The sequence below is a fragment of the Ailuropoda melanoleuca genome, chromosome 2 (genome assembly GCF_002007445.2).
Source record: "Ailuropoda melanoleuca isolate Jingjing chromosome 2, ASM200744v2, whole genome shotgun sequence".
Lineage (NCBI taxonomy): Eukaryota > Metazoa > Chordata > Mammalia > Carnivora > Ursidae > Ailuropoda > Ailuropoda melanoleuca.
In genome coordinates this window covers 28,943,001-28,969,892 of record NC_048219.1, presented here as the reverse complement: position 1 = coordinate 28,969,892, position 26,892 = coordinate 28,943,001, and the positions used below count along the sequence as shown (strand labels likewise).

Here is a 26,892-nt window from a genome sequence, read left to right as displayed (position 1 = left end):
GCTTAACCACTGTGCCACCCAGGCGCCCCCTCAGCTTAGCTTTCAAGAAAAGAAAGTTATTTATGTAACTAAGTAGAGGATAAAAATGTGTATGGACATCAAATCCAACTGAAATAAACTTTAGTTTTCTTGAGCCTCCAAAGTGTAATAGAAAAATATTTAAAAGAAGAAAGAAATGGGGGGCGCCTGGGTGGCACAGTGGTTAAGCCTCTGCCTTCGGCTCAGGGCGTGACCCCGGCGTTACGGGATCGAGCCCTGCATCAGGCTCCTCCGCTATGAGCCTGCTTCTTCCTCTCCCACTCCCCCTGCTTGTGTTCCCTCTCTCGCTGGCTGTCTGTCTCTATCTCTGTCGAATAAATAAATAAAAAATCTTTAAAAAAAAAAAAAGAAGAAAGAAATGAAAATAGAATCTAATAATAAATAGTTAGCATGTGCCTAGCATGGTGCTTGAACAATAGTCTTAATAGGCTATAAAGATAGCTTTTTAAAGTAAGGTTTACATGAGTAATGATTATGATAATGTTATATTTCATGTTTTTTATTAAGTTATATAAGCAGCTAGAAACTGGAACAGGATAATGCTGGTCACTAACATTTATAGAGTTCTTTAAAATTTACAAAATATTTTCATATATCGTCCATGTCCAGCCATGCTCTAGAGCAGGTTTTGTTATTCACTTTATAGATGAGTAAATAGGCTGACAACGTCTAGGTAACTTTCCTGGAATTGCACAGCTGTGAAAAGATTGAGACTGGAATTCAGCTCACGTCTTTTGGCTTGCAACTCCTGTCTTTTTCCTATATACTATCTTTCCTTTGGCTGATAAGGTGGCACAAATAATAAATGTATGAAGTGTTAAGGAAAGCAGAATCTATGTGCTGAGATTGTCAGGGAGGGCTTTTGCATAATGGGGGTCTTGACCTGAATTTTGAAAAATGGGTGGTAAGGCATGGATTAGCAGAGAGAGAGGAGAGTGGATAATTTTCCCGGTTACAGACAAGCATAAGCTGTCAGGTGGGGCACCTGGGTGGCTCAGTCAGTTAAGTGTCCAACTCTTGATTTCAGCTCAGGTCATGATCTTGGGGCCATGAGATTGAGCCCCACTTCTGACTCCATGCTGGTGTGGAGCCTGCTTAAGATTCTCTCTCTCCTTCTGCTCTTCCCCACCTGCTCCATGCTTGTGCTCGTGTGCTTGCTTGCTCTCAAAAAAAAAAAAAAGAAAGGAAGAAAGCTATTAGGGAGGGACTGAAAGGAATTGACTTGATGAGAAGAACTTAAATACTTAGATTAGGAAATCAAATGGATAAAGTTAGACAGGATTGGGAAGAACTTTGAATTGTGGAAGTATTAGGGAATAGGTAAATTTCTATACAACTCATCTGTTTATGATATGAATATCCAGATAACATCCTCTTGCTGCATTTCCTACGTGTGTGCTCATTTTGTTTTGATACACATATTTTTTTTAAGATTTTTTATTTATTTATTTGACAGAGATAGAGACAGTGAGAGAGGGAACACAAGCAGGGGGAGTGGGAAAGGAAGAAGCAGGCTCATAGCGGAGGAGCCTGATGTGGGGCTCGATCCCATAACGCTGGGATCACGCCCTGAGCCGTAGGCAGACGCCTAACAACACTGCCACCCAGGCGCCCCTTGATATCCATATTTTAATCATTTTGTTGTTCCTGATAAAGCTGAAGTTACTTATCTTACATAGGAATGCCTTTGCCTGTTACTTCCTTTTGAGCTGCCCCATGCTCTCTACATCCTCATATTAATAAATCCTTATTGACCCCCACCCATCCTATGGTACTTCATTCCTTCCTTTTTGTATCATCAGCACAGTTCTTTTCCTTACTCCCCAGGTGCCCCTTGTCAAAGAAAGAATCCATAGAGATTGGTCCAGTTATTGTCAGGAAGGACTGGATGGCTGGCCTCGGGAGGAATTTACTTTTATCAATCCACCACAACCTGGATCCTGGTTCCCAGGCCTACTGACTGATGTTGAGCACTTTCTCCCAGGAACTGTTTTAAATGTTTTATCTGAATTAGCACATTCAGTCCTTTCAGTAACTTGTGAGATGGCAGCTATTATTATCCCCATTTTCCAGATATGAAGACTGCAAAAGAGAGTGTATAATTGCCCCAGTATCATTTACTAGTAGTAGCAGAACCAGAATTTGAACCCAGGTAATCTGACTCCAAAGCCAGTACCCTGAGTTTCTTTAATTAGCCTGAAATCATAACTAGGAGAGTTGATTATGTGTTTCATTCAGGAGCTGATCTCCTGTGTGCCTTCTTTGACACTAGGAAGACAGATACCACCTGGACCACACGGTTCGTGTTTTTGAGCCAGGATCCTCAATTCTCTCTTATCCAAACAGTTTTCAGTTGGGCATTTCATAGTTTTTCCTCTGTTATCTCCTTAATTGACTTAATGGAAATGACCTCTTCTCATTTTGGCTTTGGTTACATCTTACAGACCTGGGGATCTTTCCCTCCCTTTCAGATGACTCTTGATCTTCTCTTCCTTTCAGCTGTTGTCTCTGCTCTAAATTTTGTTTTGATTGCATAGCTTTAATTCTGTGAGAAACTCTCTTCTGTTTTCCAAGTTCTCTAGGGAAACCCCTCCCTGTTTCCACAAATGCCCCTTGACCCCTGTGTTCATATAGCTTAAGGCATCAGCACTACACATGGAGTCCTGTTGGCAGCTATTATAATCCCCCTAGACATCTGACATATGGGTGTTTCTTCCTTGCCCCTCTCTAGAACTCTGCTACATATCCTTACCAATCAAAATTATGGCTATACCCTCAAAAGTCCTGTACTTTTCTAAGGAGATATATTTTCTGGAAAAATGTATGGAAAACAGCCCCTTAGATTCACTGCTTTTAGGCTTCATTTTCTATGTGAAACCCCCTTTGGCTAGGTAATAATGTTGTTTCAACTACTGCTTTTTCATTATAAAAATTCTATATACTTACTATAGATTTGTAAAGTAATATAAAGAAGCAGGAAAAAAATCACTTATCATCCAAAACTATTGTAGTGTTTCCATCTTATTTTATTTTTTAAAAGATTTAATTTATTTATTTGAGAGAGAGAGAGAATGCATAGGAAGGAGAAAGGGAGAATCTGAGGTAGACTCCACACTGAGTGCAGAGCCCGACATGGGGCTCGATCCCTCAACGGACAGATCACGACCTGAGCCAAAACCAAGAGTTGGATGCTTAACTACCTGAGCCACCCAGGCACCCCTGTAGTGTTTCCATTTTAGTGGATTTCTTTTCAGCATAAATAATTTTTAATACATACTAATATTTTGTTTCTTGTTTCAAAATATATTGCAGTGTAAATACTCTGTCCCTTGTATTTTTCGTCTATTTACTGTAAAATAGCTGAAAACATAACATTACAAAAGTTATGCAGTTTTCTTGGCCAAAAGCCACCAATTTTTCACTTTCATAAAACGTTTTCATTGATTTTATTATTGAAACATTATTTTTGACTCCTTTCCGTGGTAACATGAGACTCCATTTTAAGTTCTACAAGTATAATTCATGTGTGAACAATGTTATTTGTATTTTGTTATATTATTTATATATATGATCCTGTGTTTTTGTAGAAAATCATAAGCCTGCTGAGAAAATGTGTGTCTCTTCAGTACTGACCTAGTATCTGGGAGCTCAAACGTGAAATAGAACAAGCTTCCTTTTCAGTCACTACAAAATTTTAAATGGTGGTACTAAAAATTGGGAGTGTGATCTTAGAAACTTATGAGCAGCTTTGTTTTTCTTATTTAGGAAAGCTCTGTAATAATTTATCTTTAGCCTGCTTTGCACATAGTAGGTACTCATCATATATCATTTGATTATAATGACCAGAAAAAGTTGGCAAAGAATTTCATTTCTTTGGTTGATCTTAAAGCAGTGCCATTTTTGAGTGACTTGACTTATAAAGTTTTATTCTCATTTCTCTACTTTTTTTTCCTTTTTCACATTTCTGATGTCATTTTAAAAACTTTATGGGATGACACTTTCTCTTGTTGAGCTATCTATTTAAGATAAAGAGTTGTCATTCACAGTGGTCCTAGTCAGGCAGGTCAAACTTGCCATGTGAGAACAGGATGTAGCAGTATTGGATATTTCTTCCTAGAGATCGGGCAGAAATTTGCTATTGCAACGGGTGGTGATATAGATGCTTCCTCAGTGTTATCTCATCGTCTCTGTGCTTCCTTTTTTCTTCTTTGTCAAGACCGTGATCCCTTGATTTCATGTGGTCAGGTAAAAAGGGTTTTAGCGCTCTTGAGCCATTCGCATGCAGCCTTGTTGCAGAGTGTGCGCCAGACACAGTCCCTGCCCACCCCGGTCTGCTGTGCTTGCAGCTTTTCTCCTCTACCATGCCTGAGGAAGTGCACCATGGAGAGGAGAAGGTGGAGACTTCCCTTCCCGACAGAAATTGCCCAGTTCATGTTTCTTGTTATCAATACCTTCTGTTCCAACAAGGAAATTTTCCTTCAGGAATTGATCAGTAATTCTTCTGATGCCCTGGACAAGATTCTCTATTAGAGCCTGATGGACCCTTTCAAGTTGGACAGTGTTAAAAAACTGAAAATTGACATTCCCGACCCCTAGGAACACACCCTGACTCTGGTGGACAAGGCCTTTATATAACCAAAGCTGACCTCATAAATAATTTGGGAGCCAGTACCACGTCGGGTACTAAGGCATTTATGGAGCCTCCTTAGGCTGGTGCAGAAGTCTCCATGATTGGAGAATTCGGTGTTGGCTGTTATTCTGCTTCCCTGGTGGCAGAGAAAGTGACTGTGATCACAAAGCACAGTGATGATGAGCAGTATGCCTGGGAGTCTTCTGCAGGGGCCTCCTTCAGTCTAGATGTAGACCATGGTGAGCCCATTGGCTGGGCTGCTGAGGTGGTCTTCCACCTTGAAGAGGACCAGACAAAGTACTTGGGAGAGGCCGGGCAAAGAAGTGGTGAAGAAGCACTCACAGTTCATAGGTTATCCCACCACCCTTTATTTGGAGAAGGAACAAGAGAAAGAAATCATTGGTAATAAGGCAGAGGAAGAAAAAGGTGAGAAAGAAGAAGATAAAGCTGATGAGAAGCCCAAGACTGAAGATGTGGGCTCAGATGAGGAGGTTGATAGCAGGAAGAACAGCAAAAAGAGAACAAAGAAGTTGAAGGAGAAATGCATTTATCAGGAAGAACTGAACAAGACTAGGCCCATTTGGACCAGAAGCTCTGAGGACATCACCCAGGAGGAATATAGAGAGTTCTACAAGAGTCTTACCAATGACTGGGAAGACCACTTGGTAGTCAAGCACTTATCTCTAGAAGGTAAGTTGAAATTTAGAGCATTGCAATTCATTCCCTGGGGGGCTCCTTTTGATTTCTGAGAACAAGAATAAAAAGAACGATATCAAACTCAGTCTGCTGTCTGCTCATCATGGACAGCTGTGATGAGCCGATATGAGAGTATCTCAACTTCATCCATGGTTGTGGTTGACTCTGAGTACCTGCCCCTGAACATGCCCAAGAAACTGCAACAGAGCAAAATCTCCAAGGTCATTTGCAAAAATACTGTGAACATGTGCCTTGAGCTCTCTGAGCTGGCAGAAGACAAGAACTATCTAAGAAATTGTATGAGCCTATCTCTAAAAATTTAAAAGCTTAGAATCCATGAGGACTTGACTTACTGGCAACTCCGTTCTGAGCTGCTGCACGATCATACCTCCCAGTCTAGAGGGGAGATGACTTCTCCTGCAAATATGCCTCTCACATGAAGGAGACCCAGAAGTCCATCTGTCACATCACTGGTGAGAGCAGAGAGCAGGCTGTCAACTCTGCTCTTGTGGAGCAGATGCCGAAGCAGGACTTCGAGGTAGTTAAGTGGCCAAGCCTGTTGACCTATAGCACATGCAGCCCCTCGAGGAGTTTGATGTGAAGTCTGGTCTCTGTTACCAAGGAGGGTGTGGAGCTGCCTGAGGATAAAGAAGAAAATGGAGAAGAGCAAGGCCAAGTTTGAGAACCTCTGCAAATTCATGAAAGAAATCTTCGCTAAGAAGGTGACAATTTCTGGGGCACCTGGGTGGCTCAGTCAGTTAAGCATCCAGCTCTTGATTTTGGCTCAGGTCATGATCTCAGGGTCCTGGGATCAAGCCCTGCATAAGGCTCTGTGCTCAGTGGGGAGTATACTTGAGGATTCTCTTGCTCTATTAAATAAATAAATCTTAAAAAAAAAAAAAAAGGTGACAATTTCCAACAGGCTTAGGTCTTCACCGCTGCACTGTGACTAGCACCTACACTTGGACAGCTAATATGGAGCAGATCATGAAAACCCAGGCACTTTGGGATAACTCTGTAATGGCTGTAGGATGGCCAAAAAGCACCTGCCACTCAACTCTGACCACCCCATTGGGAAGACACTGCAGCAGAAGGCAGAGGCCCACAAGAATGACAAGGTTGTCAAGGACCTGATGGTGCTAGTATTTGAAACCACAGTTCTCTTTTCTGGCTTCTCACTTGAGGATCCCCAGACCTACTCCAGCTGTATCTACGTCATGTCAGGTTAGGCTGGGCACTGATACAGATGAAGTGACAGCACAGAAACCCAGCGCTGCTCTTCCCGATGAGAGCCTCCCCCTTGAGCTTGAGGGTCATGAAGATACCTTTCTCATGGAACAAGAAGATTAGGAGTTTCTACCTGCAGACCTTGTGCTCTCTGTATAGTGTCACCATGGCTTCCCCAGTGGCCTTGAGTGGCCCTGGCCCACCTGGTTCCCTCTGCTGATTCCAAGTGGCTTTTCTCCCTCCTGTCTTTCTGTCTAAGGCAGGATATAAGAGCCTTGAGCACTGTCTCTTCCCACACCTGACATTGGGTTTGGATGTGTATTGTGAGGGTTTTTGTTTATTTTGTTCAGAAATCAAAGTTTCTGAAATAAAAAAGATGCGGTTTTATACAAAGAAAAAAAAAGAACTGTTTTGGAATAACCAAACTAACACCATTCACGCCAGTAAATCACATACATTTATGAATAACTTACTATGTGCCAGGCTCTGTTCAGGGACTAGAGATACAGTTGAGATTATTATGATCAAGATGGAACAAAGGGAAATGGTGAAGGCTTCCAAGACTCAGGAAGTAGGGTGACTATGTCTTAAATTGTAATAAGCATTATTTTCTTTGTCTTAAAAAAAAAAAGAACAAGAACCTTGCTGTTCAGAAGTGTTAAGTCTGCTAAAAGAGTCAGAAAATCAGAAAACAACGTAAGTGCCAGTTTTTAAATCCAAATTCTGCAGCTTATCCAAGATCATGTTAACTAACCCAAATACATATTTACTAATTTTTTAGAAGTAATACGTGTGCCTAAATTGTCTTCTTTTTCTTCATTTCTCAGATAAACCAGGTAATAGTTTAAGTAATTTTTCTAATTACCATATTTTAATTTATCTTTGATTGAATTTTATTTTTCTCTTCTGTGTTCTATTTTAATTTTATCTTCTGTTTTTTGTTTTATCAACTTTAGACATTATCTAAGGTCTTCCTACTGAAGAATGAGGAACTTGGTTCACTCATACCGTCTCCCACATTACCTTCATCTCTTCACATTCTGGTTTTTGTAATGTAAATTTTTTAGACTTCAGTGATTACTTTATAAATTTCGGTTGATTTCTCATTACTTCCTTTCCTTCCCTCTTTCTTCCCATACTCTCGATCTCAATTTTCATTAATTATTATGACCCTTGACAATAAAATGCAAACATTAATTCTTATGTTTATATAATTCAATGCTTTGCTACTGGTGGACTTGAAAAATTAAAATCCAGTAGCCAGCATTTACAGTATTATAATCATATAAGTATTCAAAATAGAACCAAATACGGTGATGAATAGAGTCACATTAAAGCAAATAGAAACCTGAATTACTTAAAATTTTCCCAAGAGAATCTTCCAACTATTTCTGCTTAATGGAATCTCTTTTTGTTTTGTTCTAGCTTTCTTCCCATTTTCTAAGTCATCTCAAGTGCTGCTGTTTCTTCTATGTGTTTTGCTTTCTTGAATTTCTCTATGTGTTTTGCTTCCTTGAATTACTTTTGCTGGAGTACTTTCTTAAGTAATTTTTTTCGTAAAAGATGCTTGGGTGGTAAAGTTATCAAGTTAACACCATTGAAGATCTCTCTACCCTTGTATTTAATTGATAATTTGAGAAAACAGAATAGACACAAAGTCAGTATACATACTACAGATTATCCAAATGTTCCCATTCATTTCTCCGCACACATTTTACACTTTCTTCCTGTTCTAGATAGCTTCTTCCATGTCTGTTTGAAATCATTGCAACAGTTCCTGGTTGCTGTTTCAGGGTCTTTAAATGCTGTTAGGGCAAGTTGTGAAAGTTTTTCTTTCCCAGGGTCCCAGAGCAAATTATCACACGCTAATTCTGAGTTTTAAGGAAGCCACATTATATCAGATTTATGTCCAATCCATCAACCACTGAATTTGTCTGGAAGATATTCTCTCTTTTTTTTTTTTTTTAAGATTTTATTTATTCGAGAGAGAGAGAATGAGCATGAACAGGGGGATGGGGTAGGAGGGAGAAGGAGAAGCAGACTCCCCGCCGAGCATGGAGACTGATGCAGGGCTCGATCCCAGGACCCTGGGATCATGACCTGAGCTGAAGGCAGGCATTTAACCGACTGAGCCACCCAGGTGCCCCTGGAAGATATTCTCTTACTGGAAAAGTGTAAGGTACTAGGCTGCCCTTTTGTTGCAGGATAGTTGTTACCTTGAAACTAGAGGCATCAGACCACATCTGAAACATGTTCAAGTCATGACAATCACTTTCAGAACATTTTCATTACACCAAAAAGAAACCTCGTACTCACTGGAGTCACTCGCGCTGCCTCCCAAGGACCACCAGCCCGAGCCCAAAACACCCGAAATGTGGTCTCATGACCTCTCTCACTTAGCATAATGTGTTCAAGGTTGAGCCGCTTGTAGCTTGTAGCCGTGTTGGTAGAGGCTTCATCTCTTGAAGGTGCTCTTTATTCAGCATCTTTTTAAAAATGCGTTTCCAGTATCAAGTACTTCTAGGTGGTTTTTGTTCTATAATCTAGTCAGTTTCCTGTCAATAATGTCAGCACTGCAGTTTTTAACTGATAGATTCAGATTTGTTGCTGTATGAGTTAACGAAATCTACCCATTCCCTAGTAAAAACTTTTCACTTTGCTTTTCGGCCTTTAGGAGATAGACCTAATCCAAATAGACCTACTTTCAAAAGATGTTAGACAATCCTATTTATTACACTCCAGGGAGTTTTATGCTATTTATATTGGTTCCGTTTTATGCTTTCATTCTTTTGTTGTAGTATCTTCTTGCATATGATAAAAATAATTTGAGGAGCTTTTATACATTTATGAAGAGATTTGTATCTGTGTTAAAGTGTTTCATGTATATTCTTTGTTCTACTCTTAGCCTTTTAAAATATCTTTTTTCAACGTGTTATGTCAAAACTTACCCCAAATCATTTGATCACTTGTTGAGAGAGCTAGATCTTTTTTTTTCACTTTGCTTTTCGGCCTTTAGGAGATAGACCTAATCCAAATAGACCTACTTTCAAAAGATGTTAGACAATCCTATTTATTACACTCCAGGGAGTTTTATGCTATTTATATTGGTTCCGTTTTATGCTTTCATTCTTTTGTTGTAGTATCTTCTTGCATATGATAAAAATAATTTGAGGAGCTTTTATACCATTTATGAAGAGATTTGTATCTGTGTTAAAGTGTTTCATGTATATTCTTTGTTCTACTCTTAGCCTTTTAAAATATCTTTTTTCAACGTGTTACGTCAAAACTTACCCCAAATCATTTGATCACTTGTTGAGAGAGCTAGATCTTTTTTTTTTTTATTAATTTTATTTTATTATATTATGTTAATCACCATACAGTACATCCCCTGATTCTGATGAGAGAGCTAGATCTTAAAGGAATTGACCACCTAACGCATCAAACATCCAGAATCAGTGCTCTTGGTTTGGCCATACTAACTCCATTTCAACCTCAGCAATTTTTCTTGATATTTAGTTGTTATATTTCTAAGTATTTTAAGTTGGGACATGTGGAAAAGATTTCTTTGGCCAGCCATTGGGAGCTGAATTATCTATCAGTAACACTGAGTGAAAGCATTCTTCATTCTTGAAATGTCTATAGAGTTTTTGTTTTTGTTTTACCAAATACCTGTAGATTACATTGTTATTTGAAGACATACTCAGAGAGGGTTCTTAACTATTCCAGTTGTTAATGTGCATTGATTTTCTTTTGCAGAAGCTGAGTATCTATGGTGACTTGGAGTTTGTGAATGAACAAAAGCTAAACAGATATCCATCTTCTTCTCTTGTGGTTGTTCGATCTAAAGCTGAAGACCACGAAGAAGCAGGGCCTCTACCTACAAAAGTGAATCTTGCTCATTCAGAAATTTAAGCTTTTTTTTTCTTTTTTAAAGTAAGGGTAATAGACATCTAAATTTTCATTCCTCATAGAGCTTCTAAAGATGGTTTCATTGGATAGGGCTTAAAAATCACTATAAAATGCAAATAAAGTTACCCAAATCTGTGAAGACTGTATTTGCTGTAACTTTATCTGTAATTTCTTTTCTAGTAATTTAAGAGATGGATATTTGGAATTGCATTTTTATTTTACTAATACCTGTAGCTATTTTATTATTTACATTGTTTTTGTTTGTTTTCTTTCTTAGCCAAATTCTGTGAGCTGATCATTGCTCTTCCCCACCTCCTGCCATAATACTGTCTGTCAGTCATCTTAGTTAATAAACTGAATGCTCAATAGGATTTGATGCTTTTGCTCAGAAATTGCCCACAATCTGTATTTTGAAATTTAGCAGGAAATGCCCTTTAATGACACTACACTTTCAGTTGTATTGACTGAAATCATTAAAATTTTATTTGAATAATTATGTGCTGAAATTTGAGTTAATATAACTCCTGATTTTCCAGATCGTTCCTTTCACCCCTACCCAACAGAAAAGAATGATGAAATGTCCTGCCTTTTGCTGCATAATAGGGTGATCAGAGAAAAAACTGAAGCAAAGATGACCCTCTAAGAAGCGTGTTTTCTGTTATTTTGTACAGGCTGTAGAGGTTTTGTTAGGTGAGCCTTTCCGTTGTTTTCCTCTGTTAGAAAGCATATCATGTGGAAGTTATTTTCAGAGAAAAATTTTCATGTTGACAATAAGAATTAGACTCTTGTGATGCAGAATTAAGTATACATTTCACTTGGCAAAAACTTATCATTCCTTTAACCTACAGTAATGCAGATTTAAAAGTAAGAGTGACATTAGGTGACAGTACACTGCAATCTCAGCACGGTTCAGTGTCCTTACAGCAGGAAATGTTACAGAACTTTGTAGAGCAGTACTTTCCTGACTCACGGGGCCATTGCTGGCGCGGGCAGTAGAGCGGCTTGACCGCAGGGAGTCACACCCTTACCCGACAGCCGGGCCGTCAGCTTTCTTAGAGTCTGGAGGAAACACCGTTAACTAATAAGCAAGTAGTACTTTGGTCACAAAATGATAGGTTTGGGTTTTTTAAAGAGTTTGTCTAGATTTGGAAGATAGAGGGTTTGAAAGTATGTGCACACATCAGAAGGGGAAGAGGGAAGGAATTACTGGGCAGTCTTCAAGCCATCATTGTCTCTTTCTTACTTCTTGTGAGAGAACAGTTGAAAAACACAAGGCAAAGATTGGAGTCACCTAAAAAAAAAATGTCTTATCCCCCCCGCCCATGATACATATTTATGTCCCTTAACTGAGCACAGGCTTAACAGTAATGCACCCAACGAGGGGGAGATGTGCGAAGTGCTGCACGTGCATGGGAGCCTGAGAGCTCGCCGCGAGGAAAGGCCTGCCTTCTAACACAGTGCAAAGTAAAGCCTAGACAAGGAGCGACTGGATAATTGTCCTAGATTCTCCCCCCTTCCCTTGGTTTTGTTTCTCTTTGCTTCTCAAATGACGTACCCCTGAGACACACTCATTCCTCTTGGAAGTCCTGATTCAAGTTTAGACAAACTTTCCCATCTTGTTCAGGAGACAATTCCATACATGTGGGAGTACCCAGTCATTCCTGTCATTTAGTAGGCACTCCAATTTTTGTGTTCTGCCTTTTTTAGTTTAGCATGATTAAACCAGGCTGACATTTTCAAAAAGAGTTTTACTTTAAACAAAAAACTCATCCCCTCCCTAAAAATGCAATAGTGTAAAAATGTTGACTTGAAATTCCAACACAAGCAACAAAACCAGTCCTTTCAAAGTTTAGCTCTTCTTGGGTGGATCCCTCTTCACTTGTTTTCCATGAGACAGGTGGCACCTGCTTTCCTACCATACAGCATCTTCTTGTGAACCTTACCTTGGTCCTAGGCAAATTGTCAAGACCCTTGAGTCTCTGGGTCAAACCTCCCAGACACCTAAGGTCCTTATTTCTATGAGGCATTATCGGCCAACCTGAACTGCTGGTCATGTGAAACCTATTGTTACTCTGATAGTCCACCAAATGCAAACAACTTCTCCTTTGTTACTGGTGTGGCTTTATCTTAGATATATGTGCCATTTCCATTATGATTTTTGAAATATATAAAATAGCTGTTACGATTTTTATGGGCTCTTAAGTACCTTAGGACACATTGGGAATTATTGATCTAGAGGTTTCTAAACCTTTTCTGATAAAATTAACCAACTAGCCTCCCCCTCACTTTGGAGCAGACTATAAAACAAGTCTCACCTGAGTCCCCATACCACCACACTATGGCGGGGAGTTTGCGCACGTATTGTGTTCCAGAGTCACAGTCTAACTATCCAACAACCGCTTGATAGCCTGAGTGTCAGGCCCTGTGCTGGGTGATAGAACTTCAGCAACAAACAAGACTGGTGGCTCAAAATCTGGGGAAGGAGACAGACTATTAATGTGATAGGGCCTATGACCAGATAAGCATAGAGTGCTATGGGAGGACCTATAGGAGGAAGTGGTGTCCAAGCTTAAACCTGGAGGAGCGGGGGAGTCAAACAAAGAAGTACTGCAGGCAGTGGGAGCAGCGTGCTCGAAGACCAGATGCTCGACGGTGGGCGCAGCAAATTGTAAGCAGGTTGCGATAGAGCGCACAAAAGCATAGCGATGGATGTGGCTGGGCACGCAGGATAACAGAGGCCCTTATAAAACCTGCACTTGATCTGAGCACAGTGGAAGCCCAGGAAGGTTTTAAGCAAGAGAGTTACAGTGTCTTAGAACCATTCACTTGACAACAATGTGGAGGATAGAACAGAAGGGCAGGTTCAGAAGCCGAAGATCTCAGTTCTGTAACCTCTAGGATCTATTAAATTATATACTTCTCCAGCCACACTGAGATGGGAAATTCCATTCCCTTCCCAGACTTCTTTTTTTTTTTTTTAATGCCCAATACTATTTCATTTTACTTCACATATATTTCTGAGCCCTTATCTATAAGTGTCTCTATCCCTCCACATTACTGTTTGGATGGTAAATCCTAGGACTTGTCTCTGGGTCCTGGTCACGATCTAAGTGTTGCCAAGCAGACTGGGAAGTCTGTTCTGTGGAGACCAAGTTTCTTACCAGATTTATGTGGGGCTAAATTTTTAAACCACAGTGCTAGGTCAGCTTATCACCATGCTCAAATTCCAGGTTTGCCAACCCAGCCTCTACGAAGCCGGTGTGCTCCTGAGCCCCGCCCACCAGCTGTCTGGTTGCTAAGATTGTCGTGTTTACGCTCGAATATCATGAACATCTGAGCTACCTTTTTAATCTTTCTTTCCTTGACTACTTGTTCTAAACTAGAGTCCAGGGGTGGAAGTACGTACAGGAATAGAGATAAAAGAGTGAACTGGTGGAAAATGCAGACTTCTGTGAGAAGCTAGCTTGTACAGTCTGTGGATTTTCCAACTCCTTGCAATAATTAGATTGGGAAGCAGTTTATATACCTTTTCTCAAATTTGTGATTGTTGAAGTCATCGCCATGTACTTCACGATTAAGTGTTCTCTTCCTGTGATGTGGATGACTTGTTGAGAGCAGGTGTTCATAACCTTTTTCACACCATGGACCTTTTTGGCAATCTGGTGAAGCCCGTGGACTCCTCAGAATCATGTGTTCAGATGCATAACACTAGATATGAAGGACTGCAAAGGAGACTGACTATGTTAAAATAGAGTTATTAAGATATTTTTTAAATTTAGTGGTTGTGTGTATATGTACTTCTTTATTAACACATAAATTAAGGTCTAGTGGTAGTTCTAGAACCTCTGTAATTCCAAAGTAATTTCAAGCTGTTATTTCGAAATACCTGCAACAGTTGTAATGTGATATCTGAATCTCTGTGGTTTCTATTGGTGACAAAGTCGCGGGTTCTGCTCATAGACTGTCGATTGTAGCCTACATGCGTAGTTGAAGGAAATGCTGTATTTCAGTTAGAAGTTAGTGAATATAAAGATATATTTTTTCCCATCCAAGTGCACTAAACCCCTCATCTAGAGGTTGTCTAACTTTTGTCATTTTTTTTAAGTTTTTATTTCAATTCCAGTTAGTTCACAAACAGTTTTACTTTGTCATTTTAGGAGCAAAGTATTTTTGTTTGCTTGTTCGATTCTAAATTATTTGGGCCTTTTTTTTTTTTTTTTTTTTTTTTTTTTTGGTTACTGTTTCCTGTGTGCTTTTTATACTTGAATTGTTCTGCAACATTGGAACAGCAATAATTGAAGGCTTGGGTGGAAAGAAATCAGCAACTGATTAATTAGGCAACAAAAGCTGGATGATGTTACCTCAAGATATACTGTCATGCAGTCATTGCTGGAGCCCTGCATCTGTTGATTCATAGCGCATAAGTATGTGAACTTCAATAAAATCTGGATCATCTGCATTAAACAGTATTGTAATGCTATCTTGTAAAAGCGTCCGCTTAGATCTGTCGTGATGGTGTTTGTCCGTGCCCTCCGCCAAGCCCTTTAGAGCAGTCTTACCATCCCCTTAAATGGGCACTTAGAACATTCCTTTAGGAAAGCGGGCTGGGACCCACCATCTCCATTTTAGAGTTGAGTAGACAGTCTGAGAGAGTAGAGGCACCAGTCAGGGCTCCCCACGTTCTGGGAGGCCTAGGGGAGGAATGATAAGTGCTGAGGCAGGGACAGGCCTCACCCCCAGGCAGGTCTGGAAGGAGGTCCCTGGGTCCATCTAATGGTGGTGCCCGTTAGCATTCTCTAACCCAGCATTGGGCCCTGGACTAAAAAGCATCCTAGCAGCTCTCTGTAATTGTAAACAAACCAAGGCCTCCGGAAACAACATTGCGCCCCCAAAGGGAGTAGAACGTTTTCACATACGTGCACTTACTTCATTCTAACCATAGGGCTCTGAGGCGAGTGTTCTTGTCTTCGCTCTCCAGATGAGGACATGGATGTCAAGAGGCTGTGACTTGCCACCTTAAATTAATACTGATTTGGCAGAGTTGGGATGAAGACCCAGGTCCGTCTGACAAGCTGAGGTTGGCAGATCTCATGTCCAGAGGGTCTCCCCTAGCCACAGCCGGGCCAAGACAGAGCCCCAGACGGTAAGGCATATAGGGAAAGGCAAATCCGGGGAAGGAGGGAGAGTCAAGGCTTCGTGAGTGAGATTTTTACCTGGTTCTGGGCACAAAAGATGGATTTAGACCAATATATACAAAAGGGCAGCACAATAGCATGGGGTCGAGCAAGGCTCTCCATTTGAATCTCCTGAGGATCTTGTCAAGATGCAGGTTCGAGACCCCAGGTCTGCCCCGCTCTCAGATGACGCAGATGCTGCTGGCGTGAGGAACATACTAGAAGGTGTAGGTACAGGTGGAGTGTGAACTTTTCAGCCAGCCAGATCTATATCCTGGCTCTGCCTCTCTTCAACTGGGAACCTTGGGCAAGTAACTTAATGTCTCTGTGCCTCAGTTTTCTCGTCTGTAAAATGAAGATTATAGTCCCCGTATCCTGTGGCTGGGAGGACTAAAGGAGTTAACAAACGTTAAGCGTATGGTAAAAGTAAGTGTTCAATCATCGTCAGTGATTGGTAGTAGCAATAGTAATTACTAGAGACGTACAAATGAGACCACCCGCACCCGAAGACGCCACTTTGCACCTACCAGACAGACGCAGGTGTCAGTCTGACCATTTTCAGGCTGGAGACATGGAAGACAGAAGCTCTCACACACTGCTAATGTGAGTGCAGATTGGTATGGAGACTGGAAGAGCGGCGTGGCAAATCCTGCCACAATCCAGGCTCCCCTACCATGTGACTCTGTGTGTGTCTGTGTCTAGAGAGAGCAGCAGCTCCTGGAAGCGCGCACGGCATTTTCGGGAAACTGGTTGAGTCTAGGGAGAGAAGGAAGGGAATACAACTGGGGAGATTTTGCTAAACTTAGGAAAAAAGTCTAAAGCAAAAGTGACTAAATCTTAACATTTGTTAACTCTGGAGGGTAGATACATGATTGTTACCTGATTCTTCCTACTTTTCTGTAATAAGTTTTGGGGACTTTTTTTTTTTCCTCAGGGGAGGAAAGAAGGGAAGATGGGAGAGGTTAGAGCCAATAGGCAGAGGAGACCTGGTATGGGGTTGGGTATTAAGTGAGGGAGGACAGAGAGGACCTTTCATTGGGGCACCGCCTTTCTCCAGGAATGAATGGAAAAGAAGTTTAGACAGCAGAAAAGAAAGCTGAAGTTCAGAGAGGTTAGCTCAGAGGTCACACAGCTAGCGGTGGGGGGCCCTTAGGACTATCAGCACCAAAGTTCCCGCTCTTGCTAGAAGTGTACCTGGGTGTGGCTCGAGCACACCCCAGCCAAGGCCAAGGGAGCTCAGCAGGGTTGCCCAAGGGAACCCATGGTAGACATCTCTAGTCAATCACAAAACCCTGAGTCCTGATCTCAGAATCCTGAACCCCGTGTTCCATCGATTGCCGTTGGCGTACAAGCTGAAATCTAGGTAGTATCTTTGGCAGATGCTGGGGATGTCCTGCCCACACTCCTCAACCCGTTCCACTTCAGGGCACATGAGCCCGTCTTGCCTCTGCCGACACTGGCAGCTCCTCGCCTACGGCAGACCAGCGGAGCCCGCAGGTAATACCCGCTGGCGGTTCTCAGCCGATGACTAGAAAGAGCTGCCAAGCAGCTACCCCCGTGCCCTCGCCTTCAGATGGGGTAATTCGGAGGCTGTCTTCTCCCCTGGCTCCTCGAACTCCTTGGCAGGAGAAGGTTCCATGTGGGCATCACGGGAATGTGCTTGATCACATGCCTGTTACGGGGTCCTCCCCTTTCCGATCTCACATCCCTCACACCCCAGCGGGCATTTCCAGGGGTCACTCCCAATTAAACCTACTCCCAATCTGCTCTTATGGTCCGATTATGGGAGTCCCCAAGACGCCCCCTTCATCTAGTCTAAGACTTTCATTTTATGGACGAGGGAATCAAGGCTCTTGCCCACCCTGCGCCAGCGGCAGGGCCCTGGGAAGAACCCGTTCTCTTGGCTGAGGGTTTAGCTCTTCCCAGGGCTGCTGCCTCGGGGCGAGGGGGGGGGCAGCTGCTCCTGCATCGACCCATCCCGCCCCCACCTCAGTGGATCCAGTAGTTCATATCCCAATGCAACACAGAAGGCCAGTCACAGGGTAGACAACTCCTGGGCCTCAGAGGCAGGCTGCAGAGGGACCCTCCCTGGAGGCCCCGCGCTCAGTTCTGAGGTGGACACCTCTCCTCCTGTGGTCCCCCAACCAGTCCCTTGGGCTCCCAGGGCCTTGGTCTCCTCAGCAGTGGGATGAGGCTGTCGCCTGCGGGGTGGGCAGCAAGGGTTATTCAGGGGAGCAACCCGCCCGCCCCTCCCCCATCACGGGCACCACCTCCTGAAAGATGAAAAGGTACCTGGCCACTTTTGAAAAGAAAATAATTTAAAATTTTATTTGCTTTATCATCCTAGTGGAAAATGCATATTCCCTCCACATAGATTACCTATTAAATTGAATAGAACAATAAGAAAATGATTCCTGTTTTTTAGCCACTAGGATATTAATTCTGGATATTTCTGCTTGGATCTTCATGCAGCTGAGGGGCCTGAGATCCCCCAGTCTCACCACTGATGGGGAGGAAAAAGCAGGTCTGAACGCTGCTTCCCCCTCCCTACGGTGTGACCTAGGGGCAGTTTCTTCCTCTCTGAACCTCAGAGTCTTTGTCAGTAATGTGGGCATGAGGATTCCAACCTTGGAGTGTTCCATCAGAGGGCTGGAGCCTGGGAAGGGACTGTCTGCAGGGAGGGTGTGGCCAGGCCAGGCCTCACGTCCTCCCTCCGCCAGGCTGCCCCTGGAGACGGGGCAGGAACCTGTGCTGAGTTCTCTGCACAGGGCCCAGTGCCAGGAGGCTGGAGCTGGCAGTTGGAGGCCGGAGACATGAACAAAATCTTCCCCCAGGTAAGAGCTGATTTAAATGGCTCCTGGCCTGGGGGAACCAACCCTGGGGTGAAGAGTGGGCTTATGTAAAGAGGGGAGGCACTGAGGTGGCCCAGGTCTCCCTTGCTCTGGAGGTTCCCTCTAAGGTTGTAGGGGTCCCAGCAGGTGAACCAGCCGCACAGTTCGGGTGGTGAGTGCTGGAAGGGGGACAGAGGAGCCAGGCGGACAGGAGGCCAGGGGAGGGAACAATCAGCATTACGGGAGGGGGCATCAAGGAAAGCCCCTCCGAGGACGAGCCTGAGCACGTTTGAAGGATGAATGTTTGCCAACCGGACAGTGAGGAGAAGGGCATTGCAGGGAGAGGGCACGGTCCAGGCGAGGGTGTGGAATCACGAAGCGGGCGTGATGGGGTTGAGACGCTCAGCAAACTGGCATGTGTGGAGCCCATGATCCCACGCAAGGCTCTCCTTGACTCTTTTGAAAGCCCCTTCCATCTGGCTCCCAGAGGCTGGCCCTCAGCCCACCTAAGTGCACCCCTCACTCTGTTCTCTTGGGCAGGGAGACGGCAATGACAATGCTGCTGGAGCCAAAGCCCTGCCCGGAGGGGAAGGTAAAGGACAGAGCTCCCAGGTGGGGCTCCTGGAGCCTGGGCCGCTGCCACAGCGGCATGAACAGGGCTCCCTAAGGCCCCCACTGTCCCTCAGACTACTGCCCCCACACTGACATCGTCTGCTCCCAGCTTCCCGGCCGCCGGGCTGGCAGTCATTGCTTAAGAGGCCTGTTCTTTCTCTCCATGCGTTTGTTGAGTGCCCATTTGTGCTGCCAGCCACACACCCTGCACCGCATACGGTGCCCACGGTGACCTAAAGAGCCCCGGAGCCAAATCCCTGACTCAGTAGGTGCCCTGGGCCATTCTCGGGACCTCTGAGGGATAAAGTAGGCAGGGTCACACATTCTTAGTTAGCACCTACAGTGTGCCACTGACTTACCATGCACCTAGGACAGCCCGCTCTGCCTTCACGCACATTTATCGAGGGTCTACTGTATGCCCTGTCTTGGTCCACATTTGTCAATGACGAACAGAACCCGAGGTAGATAAGAATAATAATAGCTATAAAGGGTCAACCCCCACTCCGCCCTAGTCTGTGCCCGGCGGTGTGTGGCCTCTTTTAATCCCCTGCACGGCTCTGAGAAGGGGTCCTGTTTGGGGACAATAACAGATAGGCAGCTGAGGCTAAGGGAGTTTGGGGAGCTTGGCCAAACTGGGATCCCGCACAGCTGGGAGGTGGGAGAGGTGGATGGAGTTCAAATTCAAGTCGGGGTTCCTCACTGGCAAAGCCATGTGCCTTCATTCCTTGCTCCTCGGGCGCCCTCGTTGATTTCCCAGTCCGGCTCCTGCTGGGCGTGGTCGGGCACAAATGGCCCCCTTCCCCCATCTGTCCAGGGAGGGCTGGCGCCCAAGGGCCTCTGAGCTCTGAAGGGCCCCCGGTGCCGCCAGTGCCGTCTCAGGTCCCTCCCGGGACACCCCGCCCACATCGGAGCAGCTGCGGGAATGCCCACGCCGTCTCCCGGGTTACCTGAGCTGGCCCTCTGTCTGCCCATGAGGACCAGGGAGCCACCGACCGGCACCGTGGGCGGGCGGGTTTCCAGCTCAGTCTCCCACGCGCCCGGCGCCAGGCCTTCCCCTTCCCCGGCACTCTCCCTCCCCTGCCTGTGGAAATCCCGCCCGCGCTTCGACACCCCTCCTTCCGGCACCCGCGGCATCTCGCTCACGCTTTCTTGACACTCGCACCGGACCGGAGTGCTGGCGTCCAGGTGCGGGTCTGCCGGGCAGCCAAGCAGAGAGGGCAACTCTGCACACAGGAGCGGATCGGAGGGAAGTGCCCTGAACTCACCTGAACTGGGCGTCTTCCCGTGTCTCCTGGATGTCTGGGTCGCAGTAGTCACAAAACACCTACTGGGGGCCCTGCCTCTGGGCCGGACCCTGGAGACCCACAGACGCCTGAGACCCGCCCGCCCCTTCCTCTTAGATAAACGAAGACAGCAGTGGCGCCCACACTCTCCCTTTCCCCATTCATGCCTTGTCCTCTAAGGGCAACAGCAAGTGTCCAGGGGGTAAGGACCAGCGCTGTGACTGTCCTTCTGTCCTCTGCACAGCAGGTGCCTCATAGGTCCTTCATAAAGCTTTCTTTCATTATTTTTGCGAGCAGGCAAAAATTAAAGGAGGAAGGTAAGTTAAAGGAGCAGACATCTCCTCTCATTGTTATTTCCATGGTGCTTAGGATACAGCCAGGCACATAGTAGGTCCTCAATAAACACGAATAATAGCTAAAACCTTTAGAGCACTATGTGCCAACCACGGTTACCTAGCTTAGTTTAACCTCTCAACAACGCTAAGGTCGATATTATGACCCCCCTTTTCCATATGAGGAAACAGTCATAGAGAAGTAAAGTGACTTCTCATTGTGGTCCAGCTCGGAGTCCAACCAGCATCCTGGCTGGTTCCAGAAGGGACAGTCCATTGGCATCATTCAAAAGGCCCAGGTTTTGGCTTCAACTCGCGTCCCAGCTCTGCACGAGGTGACCTGGACCTTTTCCTCTCTGAGCCTCAGTTTCCTCAACTATAAAATAAAGGTTTTTGAAAAATAGAAGTAATAGCTACGAAGGGCCTGCGTTAGCTTTTCCCCAGGCAGCGGCTCACTAAACAGGTGTCCGATTCAGCCATCCTCCCAAGGAGAAGTCCTCCAAAGAGGACAGCGGGGTGCAGGCCGTGGAGCAGAGACCCGAACGCTCATCCCGACTGGTGCTCACCAGCCACTGGCCAGGGTGGGGACGGGCGCTTGGTGGAGGTGGGCCCACAGACAGGACCAGGAGCATCATGGCAGCCTCCGGAGCCCCCTCCACCAAGGAGCCCTCCCTGCCCCTAGCCCCGCAGGTGGGGGTGGCCCAGGCAGGCAAGGGGGATCCGCCACTGGTTTCCCACCCCACACGTAGGCTGCGGCCCCCTCTGCTGCTCACGCCAGGGCGCCTGCCTCTTGGCCTTCTTGCTGCTCCTGCTGGTGACTTTCGCAGCCCTGATCACCCTGGTCGCCATCCTTGGACTCCCACCACGCACACCAGGTCAGTGTGGTCCAAAGAGGGTGGGCCAGACTGGCTAGGAGGGGCTGGGGACCGCAGAGTGATGAGAAGCCCTAACGTGGCTGGCTTCTCCATGATGAGGCTTCTCCATGATGGACACATACAGGACTCTGAGCTGCCATTTGCACATTTGGGATATGAGTTATTGAGAGGACCAGCTCTTATGTCACCTTCCTCAGGAACACTTCCCTGACCCCTGGGCTGGGCCATGAGCCTTGGCCCCTATGGCCCCCGCACTTCCTGGGTGGTGCTGTCCAACTATGCGTCTGCCTCCAGCACCGAGGACAGGGCCGTGTCTGGTGCAGCCCTGCAGCCCTGCCTCACGGAGATATAGTTCGGAGATTCATGGACATTAATCAAAGAAGCCCATTAAGGTGGTGTTGATGGGGGCTCTGCGAGTCTGGAACAGGGGCTCTGACCCGGGCTGGGAGTCGGGTGGGCAGCTTGAGAAGTGAAAGGGAGCAGGGCCATGAAGAAAAGGTGGGAAATTGTTAGTGGAGGGGGTGGCAGGAAAAGCCTCCCGGGCACAGGGGACACCAGGTGCAGAGTCCTGAGGGTGGGAGGAAACATGAGGAGAAGGAGACAGCAAGAGGCCGGTGGGCTCCGAGGGCCCGAGCAGTGGGCAAGGCGGGTGCCTAGGGCCTCAAAGTGTGTACTGGGGACGGGTCGCCATCCAGAGCGCCATGCAGGGCTTCAGCTGGGGGTGGGGTGTCATTTCTGAGAGATGGCTCTGTAGCAGGGGGGGTGGCTAGAAGGGGACAAGGGGGAAAGGGGTAAAATCCACAGTACCCTGCACCACCGTGCAAGAACATGGGCACCGAGGAGAAGCAGACATGTGAGGACTTGCACTCGTGTGCCCATGTGTACACATGTGTGCTGTGTGTGTCAGTGTGTGTGCACACATCTGTGTGTGTGCATGCGTGTCAGTGTGTGTATGTACGTGTGACAGTGGGAATTTCTCTGAGACTCAGCCCCCCGCACGAGCCGAGACTGCTCCGGGAGGTGAGAGGCGGTTCATGGGTGCCCAAACACGCATGCGCAGACCCGAGCCCGTCTCCAGCCGGCACGCACGTGTATATATGCACATGCATGGCTGGGGGGCCAGCTCCCGGATGGAAGGGAAGATTCTCAGCTGCCCACCATGCCTGGACACTGGGGAGCCAGCCCCAGTCTCGGGAAAGAGCAGGGGCAGCGGGCCCGGCTATCAGCCGTGTGACTGGGCCTGGCACCTCTCTGAGCCTTACTTTTCTCATCTATAAAGTGGGGCTAATGATGACACTTCACAGAGCTATTTGGAGAAACAATAGAATACAAATGGCAAAGTGCTCTGCAGCCCGTGAAGTTGTCCCCAGATGTCAGGGACGGTGTCACCATGGTCCCCAGCCAGCCCCAATAGATGGCTTCCAACAACCTGACCCGGCACCAGGAGATCCACCATCAAAACCACTTCGTTGACTAGAGCCCTGTCCTCAGGCGCTTCTGAGAGACCGTCAGAAAGCTCTCAGTAAAGGAGGGAGCCGTGAGTTACTCCGCACCTTCTGTGTTCTAGGGTCATCCACATGAGAGCTTGTATCTAATCTCCTCAGCAGTCCCATAGGGTGTGTGCTCTGGTCCCATTGTACAAACAAGGAATCTGAGGCCCAGAGAAGTCAAGTTACCGGCCCAAGGTCACACAGCTGGCAAACGGTAGAGTGGGGGCTTGCACCTCCTCTCCGTCGCCACCCAGCCCAGTATCCTCCTGGCAGCCCCAGGCCCTCGGGCCAGCTCAGCATGGGGCTGAGTTGTGGGAACTCGGGATGCCCTTGTGGCACCACTCTTGACCCTCTGAGGTCTCCCCCTGCCAACTCAGGGGCACAGACTTGTGTGACAGCGACGAACAGGACGGGCTTCCTGTGCCACGACCGGAGGGCCTGCATCCCCGCCAGCAGGGTCTGTGACGGCGTCCGCACCTGTGCCCACGGCGAGGATGAGGACGAGGCCATGTGCCGTGAGTACCTGCTCAGCCCTGCCCTGCCCCACGTGGACCCCTCCGGGGCCTGGTCACGGTCACCCCCAACTCCAGTTCTCCCTGCAGCCACGCTAACGCTCTAGTGTCCCCAAATAGACCGGGTGCCTTCCTGTCCCCAGGCCTGTGTTGCATGGCCCCTCAGTGAGGAACACGTGTCCTCACCCCCCCAGGCACATGCACACGTCCGTGCCCACACCGGGAATGCCTTCACTCTGCACATCTCCACTCCCAGAGAATCTGTATTCATTTTTCAAGGCAGAGTTCAAGGGTTCACTCCACCAGGAAGCCTGCCCTCTCACAGTAGGTTAAGGTCCCTCCTCTGGGCTCCCATAGCCCCTCTGCTTCCCTGTGTCCCAGCCCGACTCACATTGGCACATTTGCCAGCCCCATCTGACTGTGAACCCCTCAAGGGCTGGCCTGGTCTGCTTGACCTGGGGGCCTCTGTGCCTGGCAGAGGAGTATCTGGGAAGATTTCCTGAATGGATGATGGAACAAGCGAATGAATAAATGAGTGAATGAGCGAGTCCCAGACCTTAGAGACCTGACAGTGCCCAGGAGAGGAGAGCCATGGCTACGTGGCCTAGGCGCTTTCCGTGTAGGAGGGAGAGTCTGGTGAGTTGGAGCGGGTGGGGTGAGGGAATGGATAGGGAAAGGCTCACTGCATCATGGACACTCCAGACTAGAAGAGACGTCAAAGGTCGTCTAGTCCATGTCAGAGCTCATCCCCAAATCCTCTCCTAACAAACCCAGTAGAGGCCACCTAGCCTCTCCTTGCATAGTCCTGGGATGGGAAGCTCACCACAGCCTGAGGCAGCTGCTCCCCTCCTTCATCACATGGTTTCCATGGGAATGTCTTCCATGGACTGAGTTTAGAGCTCCCTGCTGTAGCATCCTTGATTGGTTCCAACTCTGTTCCCTCATCTGAACCACATTTGAATCTCTCTCCTAGGATGGCGGCACGGCATGGGTTTGAAGATTGTTTTCTTGCCCGCCGTGACTATCCTCTTCCCAGGGCCACACTCTACGCTCCTACAGTCATCCCTCTCATGGCTGGTTTTCTCCACTCCACCAGCACACCATAGGACACATACCAGCTGCCCTTGTCCCCCTCCTTGGTCAGGCTCCAGAAGCATCTGTAACATTCCTGGCCGGCCCTGGCTAGTCCAAAGGACAAAGAAAGGCTTTTCCCCTCCCAAAGGCCTCACGTGGCCTGAGTTTGTGTTTGTGTTCATTTTTGGTAGCCCCTTCACACCGCTGCCTAACACAGAACCCACTCGAGAACTGTGCTCTGACTCCCTCTCTCACAAAGTACGTAAACCCACATCCTCTACGTTCTGGCACCCAAGTGCAAGTCCTCACATTTGTTCTGGTTACATTCCTGTTGGAGGAGGTTTCCTGGGGATGAAGGAACTTGAGTTTGGCCTTGGAAGTGTTTGGAGAGGTGTCAGAAAGGACATTGCTAGAGGCAGGAATAGTGCAAGCAATGGTGTGAGGCGGGAGTGTCCCAGAGCTAAGCTGGAAATGAACGAGGGAGATGCCTCTCTCTGGCCATCTTGTTGGGCAGACAGGGAAAGAATACTCCTCCCCTTGACTTGATCTCCTCCCCAAGAAACCTTCTCCTGTGCCCTTACCCTCACGAGCCTGAGTTTGGCAACAGCGAGGGTGGTCAGGACAATCCAACTCCAGATAGACGTCTGGAGGCCACGTGTGGACGTCCCCCTGCCTCATCTGTCCCACTGTAGGGGATATGCCCCAGAACCTCCCCAGTTTCCTCGTGGCCCGCTGTGGAGACCCGTCTTCCTGGATCTACTCAGACCAAAAGTGTGATGGGGCCAACAACTGCGGGGACTGCTCAGATGAATTGAGCCCAGGTAGGGAGGGGTCTGGGCATAGGCTAGGCTGGGCTGGGGGCTAGGCAGTGGCCAAAGGGCAGAGCTTGACCAGAGACTCTCAGAGGTTTGTCCTGCCTCCCCTTCTTGCATACCATGAAGAAGTTCTCCACCCCTGTTTGAATGCCTCCAGTGGTGGAGTGCTCACTGCCACTCCGAGTTTCTTCTGGAGGCTTACTCTTCTGTGGTGGGGCCCCTACCTTCAAGGGCACAGATGAGGAAATGGGCCCAGGGGGTCATGCAAGCAGTACATACAAGGCCGAACTGGGATTTCAGCTTGAGTTTCCACCCTCTCCTCTGCACCTCCCAACCACCCTGTGAGGAAAGCAGGGCAGGAATCACTGGCCCCAAACTTCTATGTAGGTAAACTGAGGCCAGAGCAGAGAAGGGACTTCATAGAAGTGATAGCAAAGGAGCAGGGATGTAAACCCAGGTCTCCTGACTCCAAGTCTGGAGCTCTTTCACTGCCCCAGACTGTCCTTTCAATTTCCTCCCCATTGTTCAATCAGCAAACATGTGCCGAGCCCTGGTAGCAGCTGGGCCTGGGCCACCTTCTGCTGGGGGGTAGTCAGAAGTCAAACATGTGTCCTACCCCCAGGACTGACATCGTGCTGAGGCCAAAAGGACTTGCTGGGAACCTAGAGAGGGGTATTTTTGTGGGAGAGGGGTGCAGGTAAGAACCAAGGGAGACTTCTCAGAAGAGGCGGTATTCAAGCAGGCCTTAGAGAGTGGACAGGTTTCAGCAGGCAGAAGCTGAGCGTGCAGGGAAGCACACTAGAGGCCCGGGGTACAGGGCAGAGGAGGGAAGTCTGTGAGGCATCCTCGGGGAGGCTGGTGTGGCTGAGTCAGGGTGAGGGAGGGAGGACGGGGCTGGGAGAGAACATATGCTCCCATTAACATCCCAACACTGACCGTGTGCCTGTCCTTTGCTTATCTCCCTTAATAACAATCTTGAGCCGATGAGGAAACCGAGACCCAGACAGGGTGAGAGACTTGCTTGCGGCCACACAGCCTGTGATCTGGGGAGACTAGGTTCTCTCTGCCACAGGGGAATAAGGAATACCACCCAGCAGTGTCTGACGGGGTAGGGCTATGGGGAGCCAGGGGAGCTCCGGCACGCAGCAGCCGCTCTTCTGCTGTGCCCGCAGTGACGGCATGCCCGCCCTGTGGCCCGGGATGGTGGCCCTGCCCCTCGACTGTCTTCGGGTACTGCGGCTGCATCCCCAGGAGCCTCTGCCGCGACCACACGCAGCACTGCTCCGACTGGTCTGATGAGTACTCCTGTCCTGGACCCTGAGCAGCCCCCCAGGCCAGAGTGGGAGGCCGGTTCCAAAGGCTCCGATAAGTCTTCATCGAAGCATCAAATGCA

General features: G+C 47.1%; 2 protein-coding genes and 1 pseudogene across 5 annotated transcripts in view; all 3 read left to right on the top strand.

Annotated features, from left to right (window-relative positions):
* The window catches only part of TMEM59 (transmembrane protein 59), a 31,466-nt gene extending 16,501 nt beyond the window's left edge, over positions 1–14,965 (top strand). For all 4 annotated transcript variants that reach the window (XM_019795855.2, XM_019795856.2, XM_002915747.4 and 1 more), the window contains one exon: positions 10,349–14,965. In XM_019795855.2, the coding sequence (XP_019651414.1) occupies positions 10,349–10,504 (156 nt within the window). In that variant the 3' untranslated portion in view covers positions 10,505–14,965. The remainder of the gene's footprint in view (positions 1–10,348) is intronic.
* Positions 1,556–9,768, top strand: LOC105236045 (annotated as a pseudogene).
* Positions 14,966–18,457: 3,492 nt separating the features above from the next.
* Positions 18,458–26,823, top strand: LDLRAD1 (low density lipoprotein receptor class A domain containing 1). Its single transcript, XM_019795829.1, has 6 exons — positions 18,458–18,509; positions 19,047–19,098; positions 21,483–21,608; positions 23,476–23,613; positions 25,377–25,505; positions 26,672–26,823. The coding sequence occupies exons 1-6, from the start codon at positions 18,489–18,491 to the stop codon at positions 26,818–26,820; spliced, it is 615 nt and encodes a 204-aa protein (XP_019651388.1). The 5' UTR covers positions 18,458–18,488; the 3' UTR covers positions 26,821–26,823.
* The last annotated feature ends 69 nt before the right edge of the window (positions 26,824–26,892 follow it).

Coding starts and splice junctions, on each gene's coding strand:
- LDLRAD1 (XM_019795829.1), top strand. CDS start 18,489: ATGAACAAAATCTTCCCCCAG. Junction 18,510..19,046: donor TGAACAAAATCTTCCCCCAG/GTAAGAGCTGAT, acceptor TCTCTTGGGCAG/GGAGACGGCAATGACAATGC. Junction 21,609..23,475: donor ACTCCCACCACGCACACCAG/GTCAGTGTGGTC, acceptor CTGCCAACTCAG/GGGCACAGACTTGTGTGACA.